The 19,389-nt window shown below is 47.6% G+C and overlaps 1 protein-coding gene across 2 annotated transcripts in view; it reads right to left on the bottom strand.

Moving 5' to 3' along the window:
• LRRC73 (leucine rich repeat containing 73) overlaps positions 1-19,389 on the bottom strand; it is a 130,834-nt gene that overhangs the window by 14,702 nt on the left and 96,743 nt on the right. The window contains exons 5-6 of one of the 2 annotated variants that reach the window (XM_069236261.1): positions 2,382-2,574; positions 2,232-2,284 (exon numbers count right to left, since the gene is read on the bottom strand). In XM_069236261.1, the coding sequence (XP_069092362.1) occupies positions 2,265-2,284; positions 2,382-2,574 (213 nt within the window). In that variant the 3' untranslated portion in view covers positions 2,232-2,264. The remainder of the gene's footprint in view (positions 1-2,231; positions 2,285-2,381; positions 2,575-19,389) is intronic. The other variant, XM_069236260.1, reaches the window with a different exon arrangement.

Genomic DNA, 19,389 nt, shown 5'->3' with positions numbered 1-19,389 from the left:
CCATATGTTTCTTCTGCAATAAGATGACCCCTGGGTTCTGTTGCCTCAAATGTAGCCCTGCCACTCCACATTTGATCCGGTCTCCCAGGATGTTTACATTCCACGTCATGACACTATGGCCCTGATTTATACATTTTTTGTGCTGCATTACTGTCATTTTTTGACACAAAAGCGGTGCAAACTTACACAATTGTATTTTGTAAGTTTGTGTCGCTTTTGCGTCAAATACAATTGTATTTTGTAAGTTTACGTCGCTTTTGCATCAATAAATGATGGTAATGCGGCACAAAAATAGTACAAATCAGGGCCCAAATGTTTCTCTTAAATTTATTCTGTCCGACATAGTTACTGCCTTAAGTGAGCATGGCGACAAGGCTGAATTCCGAGCTGCCCTCTTTCATTAGGATGAGACCATATGAAGATGCTCCCCTCGCCAGTTCCTGTCTTTAAAATCCAGAAGACAACCATGTTTTGGTTACAGCCGGAAGCTGATGGAATGGTGGGAGGTCATCAGTAATAGAAAAGAGCCCATGTTTAAGGAGTGAAGGAGACATTATAAAGGTAAGTATATTCTACTATATCTACAGCTTTCTTATTCGAGGGTAGACTGCAAAGGAAACGGAGAGGGAAGACAAGCTTGCACTGATAAACAAAAGGCTCACTCCTTGGGGACCAGGCACACAAGCTGACCTATGGAAGCCAGGGATGCTGGATCCTACATGGGAAGGTGTGTGTGCCTAGCCCTAACTATGGTAGATTGGTTCATTGAAATCCAGGTCTTCAACTTCTTGCAGAGTTCAAAAAGAGAGGACGAGGCTCTGATGTGAAGAGGGAGGTCGTTCCACGCTTTCGGAGTGATACAAGAGAACGCTTGTCCTCCGGTTCTGTGTGTGTGCGGGATGCTGGTGAGTAGGAGACCCGGGGAGCAGAGGTGTCTGGATGGTTAGCGGAGGGAGATGCGACTGTTCAAGTATGTGGGGCATGAGATGTGGAGTGCCTTGAATGTGTGTGTGAGGAGTCTGAATTAGGTGTGTTTGTTTACTGCAAGCAAATGTAGTTCCCTCAGGTGTGGTGTAATGTGAGTTCTGTTTGGGAGGTTGAGGATGAGTGTGGCTGCAGAGATCCACACAGTGAGCCTCAGACCTGAACCGTGAATAGTCGGCCAAGACCACAATTTGGGTTCGCTGAAGGGGGATCCCAAAAGAAAGTTGAGAACAGGGTCAATCCTCTCCAGATTGGTACTCAAGACAGGTGGGCAGGGTAGGCATGGACTCTCAGTTCTCACCCCGATTATCTGCCACATGCTGCAGCAGGCAGTTCATATGGAGCTCTGCATGGGGGACCACCCGCAGCAAAGGTGCCGGGGGAGCGGGATGCGTTTGGAACCACGTCAATGCAGTGTAGATCTCCTGGAACTAGTAAACAGTCAAACCAATGACCAAGAATCTCTACAGGGATCCTCAAGGGCGTCTGCAAGTCTGAGGTTCAGAATGGCCCAGATCAACTGGAGCTACCTTGAGGAAAAGTTATCTCAACAATGTTTTTGAATGGCACCTAGAGCCCTATGATTTTGAAGCGCTGAACACAACAACCCTCACATCCATCATGAACAGCTGGTCTTTAAGAACTAAAACATCTTCAATTTCATCCTGAAGATTGTTTTGTCCTTGAAGAGTCTCGCCCCGCGAGGGAGACTACTTTATAACTTATAACTTTATAACCAAAGATGAAAAGTATGAATCCCTTTAATTCTCTTTATGGTCTTGGAATTATCAGTAACTCTTGAAGTAGGTAACCCAGCAGGAAAATAATAAACTAATCTCTCTCTAAGAAGCACACAATGCAGCACCAATAACCACAACATATCACGCTGTACACCTCTGGTGCCAAAACGCAGACCGCACCATGCAACCCTCCACATGTTCCCCAAAATCAATCTACTTGCAACAGATCATGCTGTACGACCTCCTGCCCCCTACGGCACCCCATACAAAGAGCAGCGCTTTACCAATGTCCTGCTATGGTGTCGTTGAAATACTATCATCACAATGGACGGTGATGGGCACATCTCACGCCATTCAGTAACACAACCATACAACTCCCACCTCAAACCTCTTTTGCAGGTGGCCGCCAGGTGCACCCAAAGGACTGTGCTGCACCTCCCTCCTTCACTGAGAACCCCTCAAATGCTCATACCATATTGCTGCTCCCAGAGGCAACGCCACGCCTACCTGCTGGAGTTCTTCACCTTGACTCAGTCCTCCTCATTCACAATCCCCAGCACCTGAAAGCAGATATAGGCCTTGCTACACAAGTAACTTTAGCCCACCTGTCACCCATCTCTGCCCACCCTCACCACTCACCCACTCCTGGGGCCTTACTTTTCTGCTGTGCAATCCAGGGGGGCTTCTCCCGCCCCTGCCCTTCCTGCTCGTGGGCGTCCCCCTCCTCCTCGTCCTCCCCCTCGGACAGGAGGTCGGAGATCTGCTGCTGCAGGTCTGTGCTGATGTCGTTCTCTGCAAGGATGAGGGTCCTCAGGGTGGTCGGGTAGTTCTCCACCATGTCCAGCAGGATCTAGAGCACAAACGATTGTGGTCAGACAATTCGCAGTAACGCAGCGTCGCCACGCAGGGGATTCTGGGAGGCGAGGACATCAGCGCCCTTGCCTTCCTTTAACCTGATCCATGCATACACACTCTCCCCATCTGAGACAAAACACTGCAAGAGGCACATTTCCAGTTAAAATGGAATATTAATGCAACACTGCAGTAGATGTGAGCGACAGATATATGGTTTGTACAGTCCATCTGTACTTCCTTTTAAAGCTACCCATAAAAAAAGTATTACTCCGTGATATTCAGATTAACGAGATGTAGCATGTCTGTAACTTTTGCAAAACAAAACAAAAAAAACAAAAAACAAGCGGCCTGTGAACTTTTATGAAAGTAATCTTTGATTGGCTTCACCTAAAGCACTGAAAGAAGGCTGAGTAAAAACCTTCCAGAGTTGGAAGGCACATAGGGCTCAGTCAGTTTTTGGTCCAACCGTTTTTTTTTTTTAAAACATCAAAACTGTAGCTGCCCATTGCACAAGCATGAGTTATATATGTGTCCCTTTCTCTACTTGTACCTTTCAGGAACATTAAAAACAGTTAAAAAAAAAAAAATCCCGCTTATAGTTTGAATGTATATGAGTTTCACAAACAGAAACAAAAATGATTTGTTGGAAATCTGCAAATAATTTCCGATGGCAGCCATTTTGATGGGAATGGGCTGTCTGACCACTGCGTATGGGTAGGCCAGAGATGCTCAGACCTCCTTCCGCAGCCCTCTAAGCACCGAGCGGCATACAGCAATACTCCATGGCCTGAGCCACGGGGCTGGGATGAGGGCTTGTCTTTTCTTTGACAAACCCCCATCTTGTTCAAGTCAAGGACCAGAGAGGAACACTTTTCAGGCTCTACCCAGCCTTGCCAAAGGACTGGGAAGAAACATAAGGCAACCATCCTCTACCATAGGTAAATGCTGGGGGTGGGATGTGCCAGCCTTCCTTTCATTGTCCAAGAGGGGCATATAACTTAAAGCCTAGATTTAAAATACGGCACACTAGGGCGCAGGGTAGGGGGCAATAGAACTTTTGACGCTATTGATGTACTTTTCAGGTTGAGCGGCAAAATTTTGGCGCTCACCTTGAACAGTACATAGGAGCCCATTGTAACCAAAGGTGTGCCCCCTTTTAACGCCTGCTCTCAGCAGGCATTAAAAAAACAAAACTATGGCGCAAAGAAATCTTTTACATTTCTTTGTGCCATTTTTTTGCCCCTCCCAATAGGGGAACACCCCCTTGCATACATTATGCCTGGTGCAGGCACAATGTGACACAAGAGGTTACAAAGTGGAGAAATGCAGGCACTGCGCAAGTTTGTAAAAATAGAGCAGGGAATTCGGCCTCGTTGGGCCACATTTGCGTAAACAAAATGACACTAATGAGGCACAAGGAGGCGCTAGGCCCTCTTAAATCAGGGCCCATGTTTCCTCCCAGTCTGACAAAACTTCAGTTCTTCAGGATTCTTTCAGGGGAAGGATCACATCTTGGGGGGAAATCCAATTCCAGCCACTGACTTTCACCAAGATACCTGATGCATAAGAGTGGCCCCTCCAGGGATCTGGGGAGGCCCATTCTGTCCAAGACCTTTGTCGCAGGGCCAAGTTGACCCAAACATGTGCTAGTATATTTTTGTGTTTCGGCTTACTCCTGACATGTCTCCAAGGTTAGTAACCTAGTGTTTCCTGTCACATCTCGCGAGCGGGTGCCTCCCTGTAGCGTTGTGCTGATGTTTTAGCGAAAGGCTCTCCATTTGTCACCCTGGAGGATGAGCGGCAGAGTCAGCCCCACTGTAAGTCAAAACTCTTACTTGCACACAACACAGATCTTAGCAGTATAGGACGAACCCACAGAGCTAAATCGAGGGTGACCTGTCTTCCAGACCAAACAGATGGTCACTTTATAGGGCAAAAAAGGTGGAAACGACTATTGGCATAAATGTATCTAACAAGAAGGGTTTTGAGCAGAACCTGGGGCTCAGGCCAGAAAATAATTGCCAATTCATCTTTTTTTGGTTGTGGTCTATATGCCATGTTCAAAAGAAGGTAACTGCGGGCAAGAGGGACTTTGTAACTTCAAATGTAAATGCTCCCCTTCAATATGGTTCTCTTTTGGGGGTGCCTGTGTAAAGCGTACCCCATGATTGCTAGTAGGGGAAATGAAGCCAGGAGATTAAATGGCGATTTTCCCCGGATCGCTCTGTGTGGTCAGCCAGGCAGACATGTTTAGATCTCACAGTCTGCGGTCCAGGCCGGCCTTTCATTGTGGGAAATGCATAAGTACCAAACTTGCAGCGACCAAGGGGCCCGATCTAAGCCCGGGGTCTGCAAGTACCTGGGAGTTCAGATGTGTATCTAAAAGAGGATTGGCAGGATTGGGGGGGGGGGGAGGGGCACGATCAGCGTAAATTAGAAGGTTTTACTTGGCTCACGTGTCTCCTGTGATCCCAGTTTACTTGTCTTCGTCTGTCAGATGCCTTCTGACAGTGATGAGTTTTTGGATACCGAGGCAGCTGCCTCATTACTCCATATTCATTTTGAGTTATTTTTTAGGCACTGTTTCGATTTTCTTATTGGTGTGTGACACTTTGTCACAATTGAAGTTTGTTCACAAGGTCAGCACTGTGATGAGTCGCAGATAGTGGTCTAGCGGGTTTGCAGGATTCTCAGCAAGTTTTTTCCCAGAGTCTTGTCTTAGTTTTTCAAGATGCCTTCTGGCAGTGATTTGTTTTGGATTCCTGCCTAGGCGGCAGCCTTCAGGCAGTGATGGGGTTTGGATGCCGAGTTGCTGTTTTCAGTTTCACAAGGTTAGCGCTGTGATGGGTCGCGGGTAGCGGTCAAATGGGTTTGCAGAAATGTCAGCAAGTTTCCTGATCAGTGGATTTTCTTTTTGATCCAATCCTTTGTAGAATGCCTCGTTGAGTTTACGGAGATGGTCATCCAACATCTCAACGCTTAGGTCTCTGTGGAGGTCTGCTGTTCTTGCGAAGATAGGAGCACCTGCTGCGATCCGTAAGGCCTTGCTCTGCAGTCTCTGCAGGTCCTTCCGATACTGCGGGCAGCAGCCACTCCAAACTGGTGAAGCGTAAGTCATTGTTGGTCGAATTATTGCAGTGATTGCACGTACCTTGCTCTACATGGGCATTGACTTGGTCCTCAGGAGTGGGTACAATGCAACCAGTTTTGTTGTTGCTTTCTGGCAAGTCTTCTCTATGTGTTTCCTCCAGCTGAGGTTGTGATCCAGAGTCACCCCCAGATAGGAGCTGCTGTTTTCCCATTTAATCTCCTCTCCATTGAGTAGTATCTGGGGATGCTTCCTGTTCATCTTTTTGGTGAATAATGTCGCTGTAGTTTTGCTTGTGTTCAGGGTGATCTGCCAGTCGCTGTACCATTCGGAGAGTCTGCTGAGCGATGTCTTAAGGTTCTTAGCCACTTCTTTTTCGCTGAAGGATTGGGAGATGACTGCAACATCGTGTCTCCTGTGATCTGGGCTACTGTCTTTATATAGTGTTGTTAGTAGCTGGTGATGTCACTGGCCGGAAGCAAACAAACTGTGCGCGTTTCAGCAGCTGTGGGCACAGCTCCCCTCTCCTGCAAGTCTCACGAGAGTAATCTCACAATGTGGGGGCAGGGAGCTCGAGACGGAGATTTAAGTTTTTCTGTGCTTCTATGGGGCAGATTTACAAGAAAATGGCGCATCATAGATTATGCGCCCTCTTTTTGCGCCCTCTTTTTTGCGCCCTCTGCCGGCACCTAACGACAACGTGGTTAGGTCGTATTTACATTACATCACACCATCGCGCACGTTAGGCCACTAGCGTCAAAAATGCTATTGTGGCGCTTTTGGTGGATTAGCTCAAAAAATGATGGTGCTAATCCACGAAGTCAAGGGAGGCCCATTGAATACGATTGGAGCATCACTTTAACACCTGCTTAAGGCAGGCGTTCAAAATTATGCTAAAAATGGCGCAGAGAAATGTTGTAAATTTCACTGCGCCATTTTTTCTGAGCCTCCTAACGGGGGAACGCCCCCTGGCGCAGGCATACTGTGGCGAAAGAGGTTACAAAGTGGCACAATGCAAGCATTGCGCCACTTTGTAAATATGGCGCAACGAAAATACCTCCTTAACACCACATTAGCGTAAAAAAAATCACGCTAGTGTGGTACAAGGAGGCGCCAGGGGCTTGTAAATATGCCCCTATGTCTCTTGTGTAGTGTAAAAAAAAACAGCCCAGAAAAGTATCTTCCCAGAAGGGATGTAATTAAGTAAACAGTAATTAAGTTAGAAAAATACAAATTTGCAAACATACAAATGGACTGATTGTCCCATCCAACTGTAAAGGCCTGAATATGTCAGAAACTTGCCTCAATTACTTTGCAACAAACAAAGTTTCGTGAGCAGTGTTCGCATACTGGAGACACCCATTGCTTGTTTGTTGCAGACCACAGGTCTAGACAACATTTGTTTTCATTTAATGAACCACACAATCACAATCTTTGTCTGAAGCATGTTTTACATTATGCAATTGATGATGGAAAAAGTTCCAATTGCCTGTGCTGCTTGTTATTCTGCGCCTTTTCTGCGACTGAGCCCCCCTCAGCGAATAGTACATATGGATAAGTCCACTGAGTCCTTCATTTGTAAGATGCCTAACAAGACATTTGTAGGAAAGTACCCTCTTTTTGGTATGGTTACCCCCATTTTTGTGCTGGATGTCAGTGTGTTTGACTGTGTTCACTAGGATCCTGCTAACCAGGACCCCAGTGATTATGCTCTCTCCTCTAAATGTTGTCACTGCATACTGGTATCCCCTTATAAGTCCCTAGTATATGGTACCTAGGTACCCAGGGCATTGGGGTTCCAGGGGATCCCCATGGGCTGCAGCATTTCTTTTGCCATCCATAGGGAGCCTATGCAAAGGCTTCTGCAGGACTGACACTGCAGCCTGCGTGAAAAGGTGCATGCACCCTTTCACTGCCATTTACACTGCACCAGGTCACTTATAAGTCACCCCTAATGCAGGCCTTCCAGCCCTGAAGGCAGGGTGCAGAGTACCTGTGTGTGAGGGCACCCCTGCACTAGCAGAGGTGCCCCCACGACCTCCAGGACTGTGAGTGCGGGGACGCCATTTTACACGTGTATTGGACATAGGTCACTACCTATGTCCAGCTACATAATGGTAACTCCGAACATAGGCATGTTTGGTATCAAACATGTTGGAATCATACTCCAAGGCTTTTGCAAGCATTGGTTGTATGATTCCGTGCATTCTGGGGGCCCCTTAGAGGACCCCCAGTATTGCCATTGCAGCCTTCTGAGGTTTTTCCAGGCAGCCCCAGCTGCTGCCACCTCTCAGACAGGTTTCTGCCCTCCTGTTGCTTGAGCAGCTCAAGCCCAGGAAGGCAGAACAAAGGATTTCCTTTGGGAAAGGGATGTTACACCCTCCCCCTTTGGAAATAGGTTACAGGCTTGGGAGGGGTAGCCTCCCCAAGCCTCTGGAAATGCTTTGAAGGGCACAGATGGTGCCCTCCTTGCATAATCCAGTCTACACCGGTTCAGGGACCCCCAGTCCCTGCTCTGGTGCGAAACTGGACAAAGGAAAGGGGAGTGAGCACTCCCATGTCCATCACCACCCCAGCTCCTCCAGAGGGTCCCTAGGTTTTGCCATCTTGGATTCCAAGTTGGCAGGGCACTCTGGGAGCATCTGAGTGGCCAGTGCCAGCAGGTGATGTCAGAGCCCTCCCCTGATAGGTGCTTACCTGTTTAGCTGACCAATCCCCCTTTCAGGGTTATTTAGGGTCTCTCTCTTGGGTGGTTCTTCAGATTCGGATTGCAAGAATCCAGCAGGAAACCTCTGCATCCTTTACTTCACCTGGACCCTCCAGGAACTCTACAAACTGCAACAAAGAAGCAAAGACTACTTCTGCAACATTGTATCTTCAGCTCCTGCCAGCAACTGCAACTGTTTCCAGGTCGTGCATCCTCAGAGGACTGCCTGTCTTCAGCCTTCACAAGAAGAACAAATTAATCTCCCTTGGAGTGAAGGAGTCACTCCCCTGCTTCAGCAGGCACCCCTCTGTAGCGACGACCAGTGGCATGGGTCCCTTTTCCTGACAAAGTGCGTGGATCCAGCAAGACGGGTGGTGGACTGAAGTGGTGCCAACGGTCCTGATATCCAACTGTCCAACTTTGGTGGAGGTAATAGCTTCCCTCCCCACGCAAGCCAGTACCCCCGTGCACTGCATATTTTGCAGTTGCCAAGGCTTGTTGACATCCTTCCACAAAGAGGGCCCCACTGTGTATTTCAGTGTCTGCAATGCAGACACTGAAATACGCGACGGGTGCAAACTGCACCCGTCGCACATACCAACTCCGCCAGCTCCATTCGGAGCCGGCTTCCTCGTGGGGAGGGGTTTCCCGCTGGGCTGGCGGGCAGCCTTCTGGCGGTCGCCCGCCAGCCCAGCGTGAAAGCCTGAATGGCCTCCGCGGTCTTTCGACCGCGGAGCGGCCATATGGCGGTTCCAGCGAGGCGGTTTTCCGCTGCCCTTGGAATCCCCCATGGCGGCGCTGCTTGCTGCGCCACCATGGGGGATTCTGACACCCCCTACCGCCATCCTGTTCCTGGCGGTTCGCCCGCCAGGAACAGGATGGCGGTAGGGGGTGCCACGGGGCCCCTGGGGGCCCCTGCAGTGCCCATGCCAATGGCATGGGCACTGCAGGGGCCCCCGTAAGAGGGCCCCACTGTGTATTTCAGTGTCTGCAATGGAGACACTGAAATACGCGACGGGTGCAAACTGCACCCGTCGCACATACCCACTCCGCCGGCTCCATTCGGAGCCGGCTTCCTCGTGGGGAGGGGTTTCCCGCTGGGCTGGCGGGCGGCCTTCTGGCGGTCGCCCGCCAGCCCAGCGGGAAAGCCTGAATGGCCTCCGCGGTCTTTCGACCGCGGAGCGGCCATATGGCGGTTCCCGTGAGGCGGGCGGCTACCGCCGCCCGCCTCACTCGGAATCAGGCCCAAAATCTTTAAAGCACGCAGGTATGGTGGGGCTGCAGGAGAAAGAGTTTCAATTGGGGGGGTGTTCCCCATGGAGAAAATAAAACATACGTACATTTGCATACGAGCTGCCTTCCCGCAGTGCTGACTTGTACTGTGCATGCAATTCCACATTGTAATTACCATTGTCAGGAAAAGTCACAATGTCACATGAGCTCCACACCAAGACTATGTTTAAAACCCCAGGCCTCGTTTGCAAGGCCTTTGCACCACCGTTGCGTCTTTTTTTTTCTTCTTTGCAGCCCGGCGCTATCAGCGCTCTACACTGATCCAGATTTACAAACTGACGCTTTGAGCCCAATGCGTTAGTCAGTAAAGTCTTGCGTCACATTATACCTGCACCAGGTATGATGTATGTAAGGTAGACGTTCCCACGGAACAAGCCATGTAGAACTGACGCAGTGAAATTTACAACTTTTTACTGTGCCACTCTAAGACTTTACTGTGTCAACATTTTACCACATGCTCAGAAAAGGAATAAAACTGACTCAGAATTTTTCTCAAGGGGGGGCCTCCTGGCATTGCTGGAGTAGTATCATTTTTGGACGCTAGTCCAGCAATGTGTGAGTTTAGTGCCACAGATGCGTCAGAATTTCTGACGCATCTGTGAAAATGTGCACCTTGGAGCTCTGTATTGTAAATACAGCGCATCTATGGCATCATTAGGGGGTCATAGGGCAGTACAAGAAATCTGACGCATCAGAGTCGATGCATCAGATTCTTGTAAACAAGCCCCTGGTTGTTCTTGCTTTGCTTTTGCTTACAGAGTTCAATCCATTTAAGGTTACTGGGGTACACTCTGGTTAACCCAATTCCTTGACTTCATTGATCATTGATTTTTCTTTGGTTAATAAGACTGCGATTGGCATGTACGAGGATTTCCTTTAATAAAGACTGGCTTGGCCTGTTTGTGATCTAGAATGCCATAGCTAGGGGTAGGAGTTGAAAAGCAAAAATGGGGTCCAGCTCCCTGAATTAACAGACTGCCACCTATTCATCAACTCACTTACTTTCATAACACTCTGCCTGATGCGCAGTTTTATCCAATGAGAAGCTCCAAAACAAGTGAGTAACAGAAAACAACCAGATCCTAGAACACCCTAACCTAAGATAACTCCATGCCACTAAGGATGCAATGTTCTTTTCCGGAGTTTTCGTTTAAAGTCCTCATGTCTTCTGGGACTTGTAGTCCCAGTTCACTTCAATTGATCTAAGTGAACAAAGACATCTGAAAAAATGATTTGTAAAATAAAATCTCAGGACTGGAGCACTGCATCCTAAGTGACGTGGAATCATATAGTAACTTTACCATGCACATTTAGCTGCTGAATGCTTCCATCAGGACTATCTATTCCATGTTGTGATGTATAAGCTCATACTTACATGTGTAAAGTGAAACTGTAAGTTCCAGACTGCAGCTTGCTGCCTGCTTTAAAGTCTGGACCGGCTGAAGGTGTCATACAAGGGGCCCCTTGTCAGCAGGTCTGGCAGCTGCAGCCCATAAGGAGGCAGGCACCCCATAGTCTTAGAAAAAATGTTTGACCTCTTTCTGGATCACAAGGGGGAATTGTAGACAACAACACCTCAGTCTTGTTTCGACTGAGTTTTTTTTAATGTACAGAAATCTACTGTCTTCCCATCAAGCAGCACCTGCTGAGAAGCTCCAGACGTTATAGATATACCTTGAAAAAGTGCATGTTGGGACGAAACATGTCCCATCTGAATCATCTGTGATTTGTCATTGGCGGAGGCATCTGTAAGTTGTTATTACTGGACTAACAGTGTTGAATGTTTGACTGTACTAAGACCGATTAAAAGAACAACTTACCATCTCATATGAATTCTGGACTTTTATCCTTTGAAAAAGCATACAAGTATGGTGCATTGTGTCAAGATTGTGATGTTATTATCAACCAGGGTGCCTTCTTACAGATCACTTTAATTGCTAGAATTGATTGAAAGACAAATACAAAAACTGATCTGTTATCAATTTTATGATACCTGCTGGGAGGGCTGGAATTACTAGTCTCCCTTGTCATCATCCCCCTCTCTAGCAAGGCTGACCCTACACTCTATATCTTCAGCACACCTTTAGAAGTGTTGTCCCAAGAAGTGTAGCACCAAAGAAAATGTGCTAGTAAATGCATATAGATATAGACAGCTTTAGGGATTATATTCAGACCTGTGACACACCCGATAGGAAGTCATGAGCAGTGAATGTGATGGGTGTCAAAGCCAGTGTCTGTGATCCGGCCATAAGAAAGCGCTTCTGCCTTCCAGATAGTGCCTCAACAGTTGGTGTAACTCAGCCGTGAGATTAAGAGGCGATGATCGATGGTGTTGAAGGATGCCGACAGATCTAATAAAATTGGGGCTGTGGCATGTCCTGCATCCGCCTTATGCCTCCAATCTTCCAGTGCTGATTCTGTATGGTATGGTATCAGAAAATAGCTGTTAGAAGAGCTGGAAGGGCAAGTTATTGCCATGACCTTCAAAGACAAAAAGAACAGATGATGGACAGAATGTGGAACAACGCAAACATTCACCCCCCACTCACAGACCTGGGTTTAATCCATTGTTTTTTTGCTCACCACAGCACCCCAGATTGGACCCAGCCATATGCAAATGAGTCTTGACCCTGCTCCCCATGGGAACAGTCCAGCCCAAACTGCCACGTCAGGTCCTCCCTGGACTGGAAACAAGCATCCTGGGACCGGTTTCGGGGTATCACCCTTCATCAGCCAGTCTAGCTCGAATCCAGTGGCACCGTGAGCATGGGACCCACGTCTGGGCATACCCTTCCCACTCAGGGCAACAAAAGCAAAAAGAACAGATGATGAACGGAATGCGAAACGATGCAAACATTGTTAATCCATCGTTTTTTTACTCACAATGCCACCCCAAATTGAACCCAGCCATTTGCAAATCAGTTTTGACTCTGCTCCCCATGGGAACAGTCCAGTCCGAACTGCCAGATCAGGTCCTCCCTGGACTGGAAAGAAGCATCCTGGGGCCGGTTTAAGGGTATCACCCCTCATCAGCCAGACTGGCTTGAATCCAGTGGCGCAGTGAGCCCAGGACCCACGTCTGAGCATGCCCGGGGCACACAGAGCAACAAAAGCAAAAAGAACTAATGATGGATTTTTTGCTTATTACTTTCAAAGGGGTCATCAAGTGCAGGGAAAAAAATAGTCCTCCTTACCAGAAAAGGAGCTCTAATATTCAGTACCAATAGACATTTCGGAATGTAATTTTCTTTGATGAAGCCTGCTTGGGTTTTGCATCCTCTTGTAACATCATTCTCTGGAAGGTCCTTATAAAGAACTCATGTAAAGTCAGAGATGTAACATACCTCTTGGTAGCTGTCGTTGGGGAGGCCAGGGACCCCGGAAGGGTATGCATGTCTGCTGGGCAAGTTATCTTTATCGCATACATCATTTGCCTTATGTTAAGTACTGTCAAAAATGTTAACTACTGTCAAAAAACAGTAGATTGCTTATAAGATAATTCGTGGGATGGCAGGAGGAGGAGGGATTGTGCCTCTGTGGTTCTGTCAAATTCATTAAATATCCTAAACTGTTCTTTGGAACACTACACAACTTAAAGTATTACTTTGTCTCCTTGATGCACTAGGAGTTTGGCCTGATATGATATTTGAAGTGTAGGGCAGCAGTTCTTACCCTAGAGTCTCGGCTAGTCATGCAACCGCAACTGTTTAGAAAATTAAATCATATTAGCAGATTAATAAAATATGTATCATTAAAAAAGCAAAATGTAAAACATTGTAAATGTGCAGGAATATAAATTGGAGGGTACAAGTTAGTTTGGTATCCCTAGCTTGACCCGTTTGAACAGTGCAGGTACAGCAAATTGAATCTAATATAGAGGATTAATGGACTGGATTGTGGCACTGGGATGCACTGACGGAAAGTTCGTATCCATTGGGAGCAAAAAAAGCCAAAGTGACATGCTAGAGTCTAGCATATTGCCTCCCCTTTTAAAAGTAATCAAGTTTAAAGAACCTCCGACTTTCGTCTTAAAATTAACATTTCAATGTATATACTTTTGTTTGTTAATTAAATATTTCATAATCTATGAATGTATTTGTTGTATACTCGTATCTGCATTTTGTGTGTTGTTATGATGTTCCTGGAGGTCCACATAAGTCGAAAGATTGAGAACCTATGTGTAAGGGAATCCTTTATTCTCGATACCCTTTCGACCTTGAAGGTTGACAGTAAAAGTTCTGCAAGCTCTCTGGAGAAAAATAGTGGGGGGGGGGGGAGGAGGTTGCATTAAAGTGGAAGTTTTTCTACAACTTGGTTCAAGGTTAAAGAGCCCAGAGAGCCTATTTTTACCCAATGAAGATTTGATGCCTTAAGGCGCGTCTCCTCATGATGTACCTCAGGTCAGGGTGAAGAGCGATGGAAGCTCATCTAACCCCAGGTGTTACAGTTGTTTTCATCTGTCTGGTGACTACTCTCCGTAAGCCAGGGGCGACAAGGTCTGGATACTATAAATGTGTCACCTTAATGCTTTGACCAAATAACTGATATGTGGTCCTCAGTTCTTATGATGCCCTCCATCCTTGACGGTTTCGCCGTAGTAGCCATTGAAGAAGTGAACCACTATAGATAGCAAGACTTTGGCGCCATTCTAAGCTCTCAATATATAACAGCATAATATACATTAAACATAAATAACCTAGCGTGGACATCCATTTGTTACATTCTAGGGAAATCAGCATCAGAGATGCTTCACAGCAGCCAATAGACAACGACCAAAGAACCTTCGTCAGAATAGAGGTCTTTGTTCTGTCATTATGTCTCCCAAAGTCCTGACACTGGCTGCTGAAGCCTCTTGGATGTTTTTTGCACCTTATCCTTGTGTCCAAGGTTCACTAATGTCCTGGCAACAAACGTAATCCAGACTATGGAAAATCTATAACATCAAGAGGGCACGGCACCGCCCTTCCTTCTGCTTGAGGGATGAGCTACCTAAGGAGCGTCCACACAAAGCACCACGTTCTCTTCTACATCAAGTGCCACCTTGTAGAAGAGTATTCACCTGAGATACCACCAGCGTCCACTCAAAACACCATGGCCCTGATTTATACTTTTTGGTGCAAAACTGCACTAAAGCAGTTGTGCCCCAAAAAGTTTTGCACTGGCTTTCACCATTTCTGTGCACCAGCCATGCACCATATTTATGGAATGGTGCAAGCCAGTGCACAGGGTGAGCTAAAATAAATGACGTTAGTTAGGTGGGGCTGGCGCTATAAAGAAGGGGGTTTTGCACCAAAAAAATGACGTTAGGCAAGTTAGAGTAAAAAAAATGACTAACCTGCCTAGAGTCATTTTCTGACGCAAAACCATCCATACCACATGACTCCTGTCTTAGAAAAGACAGGAGTCATGCCATGGCCAGCACAGGGGACCAGTGTCCCCTGGGCATGGCCATTGCACCCAGTGCCATGTAGGGGGGCCCATTTCAGGGCCCCCTATAGCACTTTAAAAGATAAAATGCAATACTTACCTGCACTTACCTGGGATGGGGTCCCCCATCCTCCGCAGTCCCTCTGGTGTGGGTGGGGGGCGGAGTGTCCCTGGGGCCTGGGGAGGGCTACTGTGGGCTTATTCCATGGTGTTCCACCATGCAAATAGGCCCACAGGTCCACTAATGCCGGCCCTGACCCAGGCGTTAAAAAATGGGGCAAAGCAAGCTTTGCACCATTGTTTGACCCCTCCCATGCACCATTTTTTACACGGGAGTCTAAATATGGCCTTAAGGCCATAGAGTCATTTTTTGCATGGGAACGCTTACCTTGCATCTCATTAAGGCAAGGTAGGTTTCCACGTCCAAAACATGACTTTAACTCCATAAATTTGCCGCTAGGTGGGTCTAGCGCCAAAGTATAAATATGGAGTTAGTTTCACACCGAATTAGAGTTTAAAAAAAGACGCTAATTTGGTGCAAACAGAGTATAAATATGCCCCCATGTTTTCTTCTGCCTGAACTTTCAAAGAGCGCCCACTTAAAACACTGTTTTCTTCTATTTGGACTACCATCTGCTCAAAGAGCTTTCACTCAACACACAATGTTTTCTTCTTCTTAATTTGCCACGTGTTTGAGAGCATCCACTCAAAAAGTCATGTTCTCATCTGCTTGAATAGCCAGTTGTCCACAGAGCATCCTCTCTAGACACTGCATTCAATCTGTCTTGAATTGCCAGCCGCTTAAAGAGGATCCACTCCAAACACCATGCTCTCTTCTTCTTTAACGTCCACTCAAAACACCAAGGGCCTCATTTACTACAATACGGTGCACCCCTGAGTTTTCCCTAGCGCTGGTGCTAAAAGTAGATGCCTAGCGCCATCGCAGGCACCCTTGCACCATAGTGCAAGGCAATGGTGATTTGTTCACATAGAGGTAGCAAATTTTCATTATTTAATGATGGTTATGTGCAGGAAAGGACATTTTCCTGCACATAACAATTATTAATGGTGATTTGCTCCTTCTATGTGTGCTGCAATTTATGGATCAAATCTGTTTATTAATTTCCAAGTATAAAACATCGCATACAAACCACATCTCAGTGTGCCATTAGGCTCATACTTAGCTTACTTCATGCGAAACAATAAGAAAAAACAAGAAAGATTAAATACAAAATACAACAGCATTTCCCCGCGACTGGCTATTAGTGCAAAAATCAGATAATCTCAAGCTCTTTTATAATATAATCCTGGTCATGTGTGGGCCTCCCCCGGAAAGTTCGCCCTCTATATATATATATATCAAATTCAGGACTCTCAAATAGGTTGGGCATGTCAATTCAGAAAACTCACCAGATAGAATACGCAAGTATGGTTGCCATAGTTCTTTAAAGTCCCCACTCCGATGCAGCGAGGCCAGGGTAAGCTTTTCCATAGCGAGGATAAACCAGAGCCTATGTAACCATGAAGTCGTTGTTGGGATCTGCTCAGAGCCCCACCCGGAGAGCAACAATTGTATTGAGGCATTTAAAGCTAAAGCCATCTGTCGTCCCCTCAGTGACCTCAAAGGAAAAGTGATAGGGTTGGGAAGGCCCAGCAAAATATATGCAGGGAATCGGGGCATCTGAGTGTCAAAAGCCATGTCAACAGTGTCCAGTATGTATTTCCAGTACCGGTGTAACTTGGGACAGTGCCATAACAAATGCACAAGCGACCCTCCCCCCCCCACACCCCTTCCAACAAAGACTAGATTTAGTGTGATCCCAGGCATGAATCCTTGTTGGGGTGTAATACCAGGAGGTGGTCACTTTATATGCCGTCTCTGTACCTGCTGCGTTATAAGCTGTGTGGTGTGCTCTATAAAAAACACTCTCCCACTCATCCTCCGATAGCTCTCTCCCCAACTCCTTCTCCCATCTCAGTTGACCCTTAGTCTTGGGCAGAGGGGCCTCCTCCCGCAAGAGGGCATAGAGTTCAGAAACCACTCGCTTGTCATCCTTTTTCGTGAGAATCCATTTTTCAAACGGTGTTAACGGCCTGTCAATTAATACTCTATTGGCTGGTTGCAGGGCCCAATGTCGAATTTGATAGTACATCATCCTCATCCGCCTCGGTCAGACCATATGTCTCCTTAAGCTGGTCAAAGGGAATAACTCCCTGCTCATCGAATAAATATCCCACCCTTTTACAACCTCCCTCATACCATCGACGTAATGCTTCCAGCTGTACTCCCGGACCAAAATCAGGATTCGCACCCAGGGGGGTCATTGGGGACGGAAAGGTCGTCAGGCCACCTCTGCCAGCAACCCGGTCCCACACCCTCATCGAAACCTCCGTGACCGGGGAAATGTACAGCCCCCGTGCTCTATGCCGACGCCTAAGCCAGGGTTCCTTCCATATGTGAGATCCGGCCACCGCCTGATCCATGAAACACCAATGCTTCTCGGAAGACGGACGGCTCCATTCCAAGAGGAAACGCGATTGTGAAGCTTGCAAATACCGTAGGAGGCAAGGGATCGCCAACCCACCCTGCCGCTTAGGACGATACAGTACCTGTCGTGGTAGTCGCGCCGCCTTCCCCTCCCATATGAATCTTAGAACCGCTGATTCTCTGCCCAGCCAGGACAATTTAAGCCTCCCCCATGTCTCTAGGTCGCGCTGCACCTCCCGGGTCAATTTCGCGTAATTCAACGACGCCGTGCGGGCAACTGTGGAACCCAACTCCACACCCAGGTATGGGAGTCCCGAGGAAGACCACATGAAATGGAATCGGGCCCCCAGGTCCCGTTCATGCTCGGGACTGATAAACTTGCCCATAGCCTGCGATTTTAGCATGTTAATTCAGAACCCCGAGACCTGACCAAATTCCTCCAAGACATCCATTAACGCCGGCAGTGAGGTCATAGGCTCCGCCAAAGTAAGGATTACGTCATCCGCGTACAACGATATTAGATGCTCGTCCCCTCCAAACCTCACACCCATTATCCGAGGGTTGTCCCGGAGCCTCTGAGCCATAGGCTCCATGTAAAGCGCGAACAGGAGGGGCGAGAGCGGGCAGCCCTGCCTAGTCCCCCTGTGGACCGCAAAGGGCAAAGAGAGCGTCCCATTAACCCGCACCGCCGCTCGAGGCGCCTGCTAAATGCAGCGAATCCATGCCATAAAGCCTGGCCCCAGTCTGAAGCGCGCAAGCACCTGAAACAGGTACGGCCAGAAAACCCTGTTGAACGCCTTTTCGGCATCAATGGACAAAAAGAGCGCCTCCCTACGAGACCGCTCCGTCTTATCCAATAGGTGGAGCAATCTCTTGGTATTATCGCTACACTGCCTGTGCGGTATAAACCCCGCCTGATCAGGATCCACCAGGCCCGGCATATAATAATTGAGGCGGTGTGCCAAGATACCAGTAAATAGTTTGGCATCGAAATTCAGGAGGGAAATCGGCCTGTAAGAGGCGCACTCCTCAGGGTCCTTCCCCGGCTTCAGGATAACCACGATAGTGGCATCCAATATGCTAGGCGTGAGGGTGCCCGTTTGTCGAAAGGAGTTAAAGAGTCGCACCAGGACGGGTGCGAGCTCCACACAGAAGGTTTTATAAAAAAGCGCAGAAAAACCGTCAGGGCCAGATGATTTCCCAGTCTGCAGTCTAGCAATTGCAGATATAACCTCCTCTGCCCTTATAGGTTGGTCTAACGAGGTTGCCTCTTCTACTGTCAAGGAAGTAATAGCTATATCCTGTAAAAAGGATTCTGGTGTTGAGACGCCAGGCTCCTCAGCCCTATATAGGCCTTCATAAAATTCCGCAAAGGCCTCTGCTATTTGGTCGCTTGTATGAGCTTCTGCTCCCGAAGGGGAGCGGACCATTTTGATCAGTGACGCTGCACGCTGCGCTCTCAACCTAGGTGCCAGCAGCCTCCCGCACTTGTTACTTCCTTAATAATACTTTTGTTTAAGGCGGATTACTGCATATTCTGCCCTGTCCCAGTCCAGACTCCTTAACTGCTTCCTCAATTTCTCGAGCTCACGCCATATTCTAGGAGCACCAGTATGTTTATGTGAACGCTCCAATACCCTCACTCTCTGCTCTAGCCCCTCCCTAAGTTGTCTCCTTGCCCTATTGTCCCTAGACGAAAGCGACATCACCTCACCCCTCAGGACAGCCTTCAGTGCCTCCCACATCATTGCAATACTTATGGCCCCATCATCGTTAAACCTAAGATATTCGATAATTGCCCTTCGGA

This window comes from Pleurodeles waltl, chromosome 5 (genome assembly GCF_031143425.1).
Source record: "Pleurodeles waltl isolate 20211129_DDA chromosome 5, aPleWal1.hap1.20221129, whole genome shotgun sequence".
NCBI classification, from domain to species: Eukaryota; Metazoa; Chordata; class Amphibia; order Caudata; family Salamandridae; genus Pleurodeles; species Pleurodeles waltl.
This window is presented reverse-complemented; position numbering and strand designations above follow the sequence as displayed.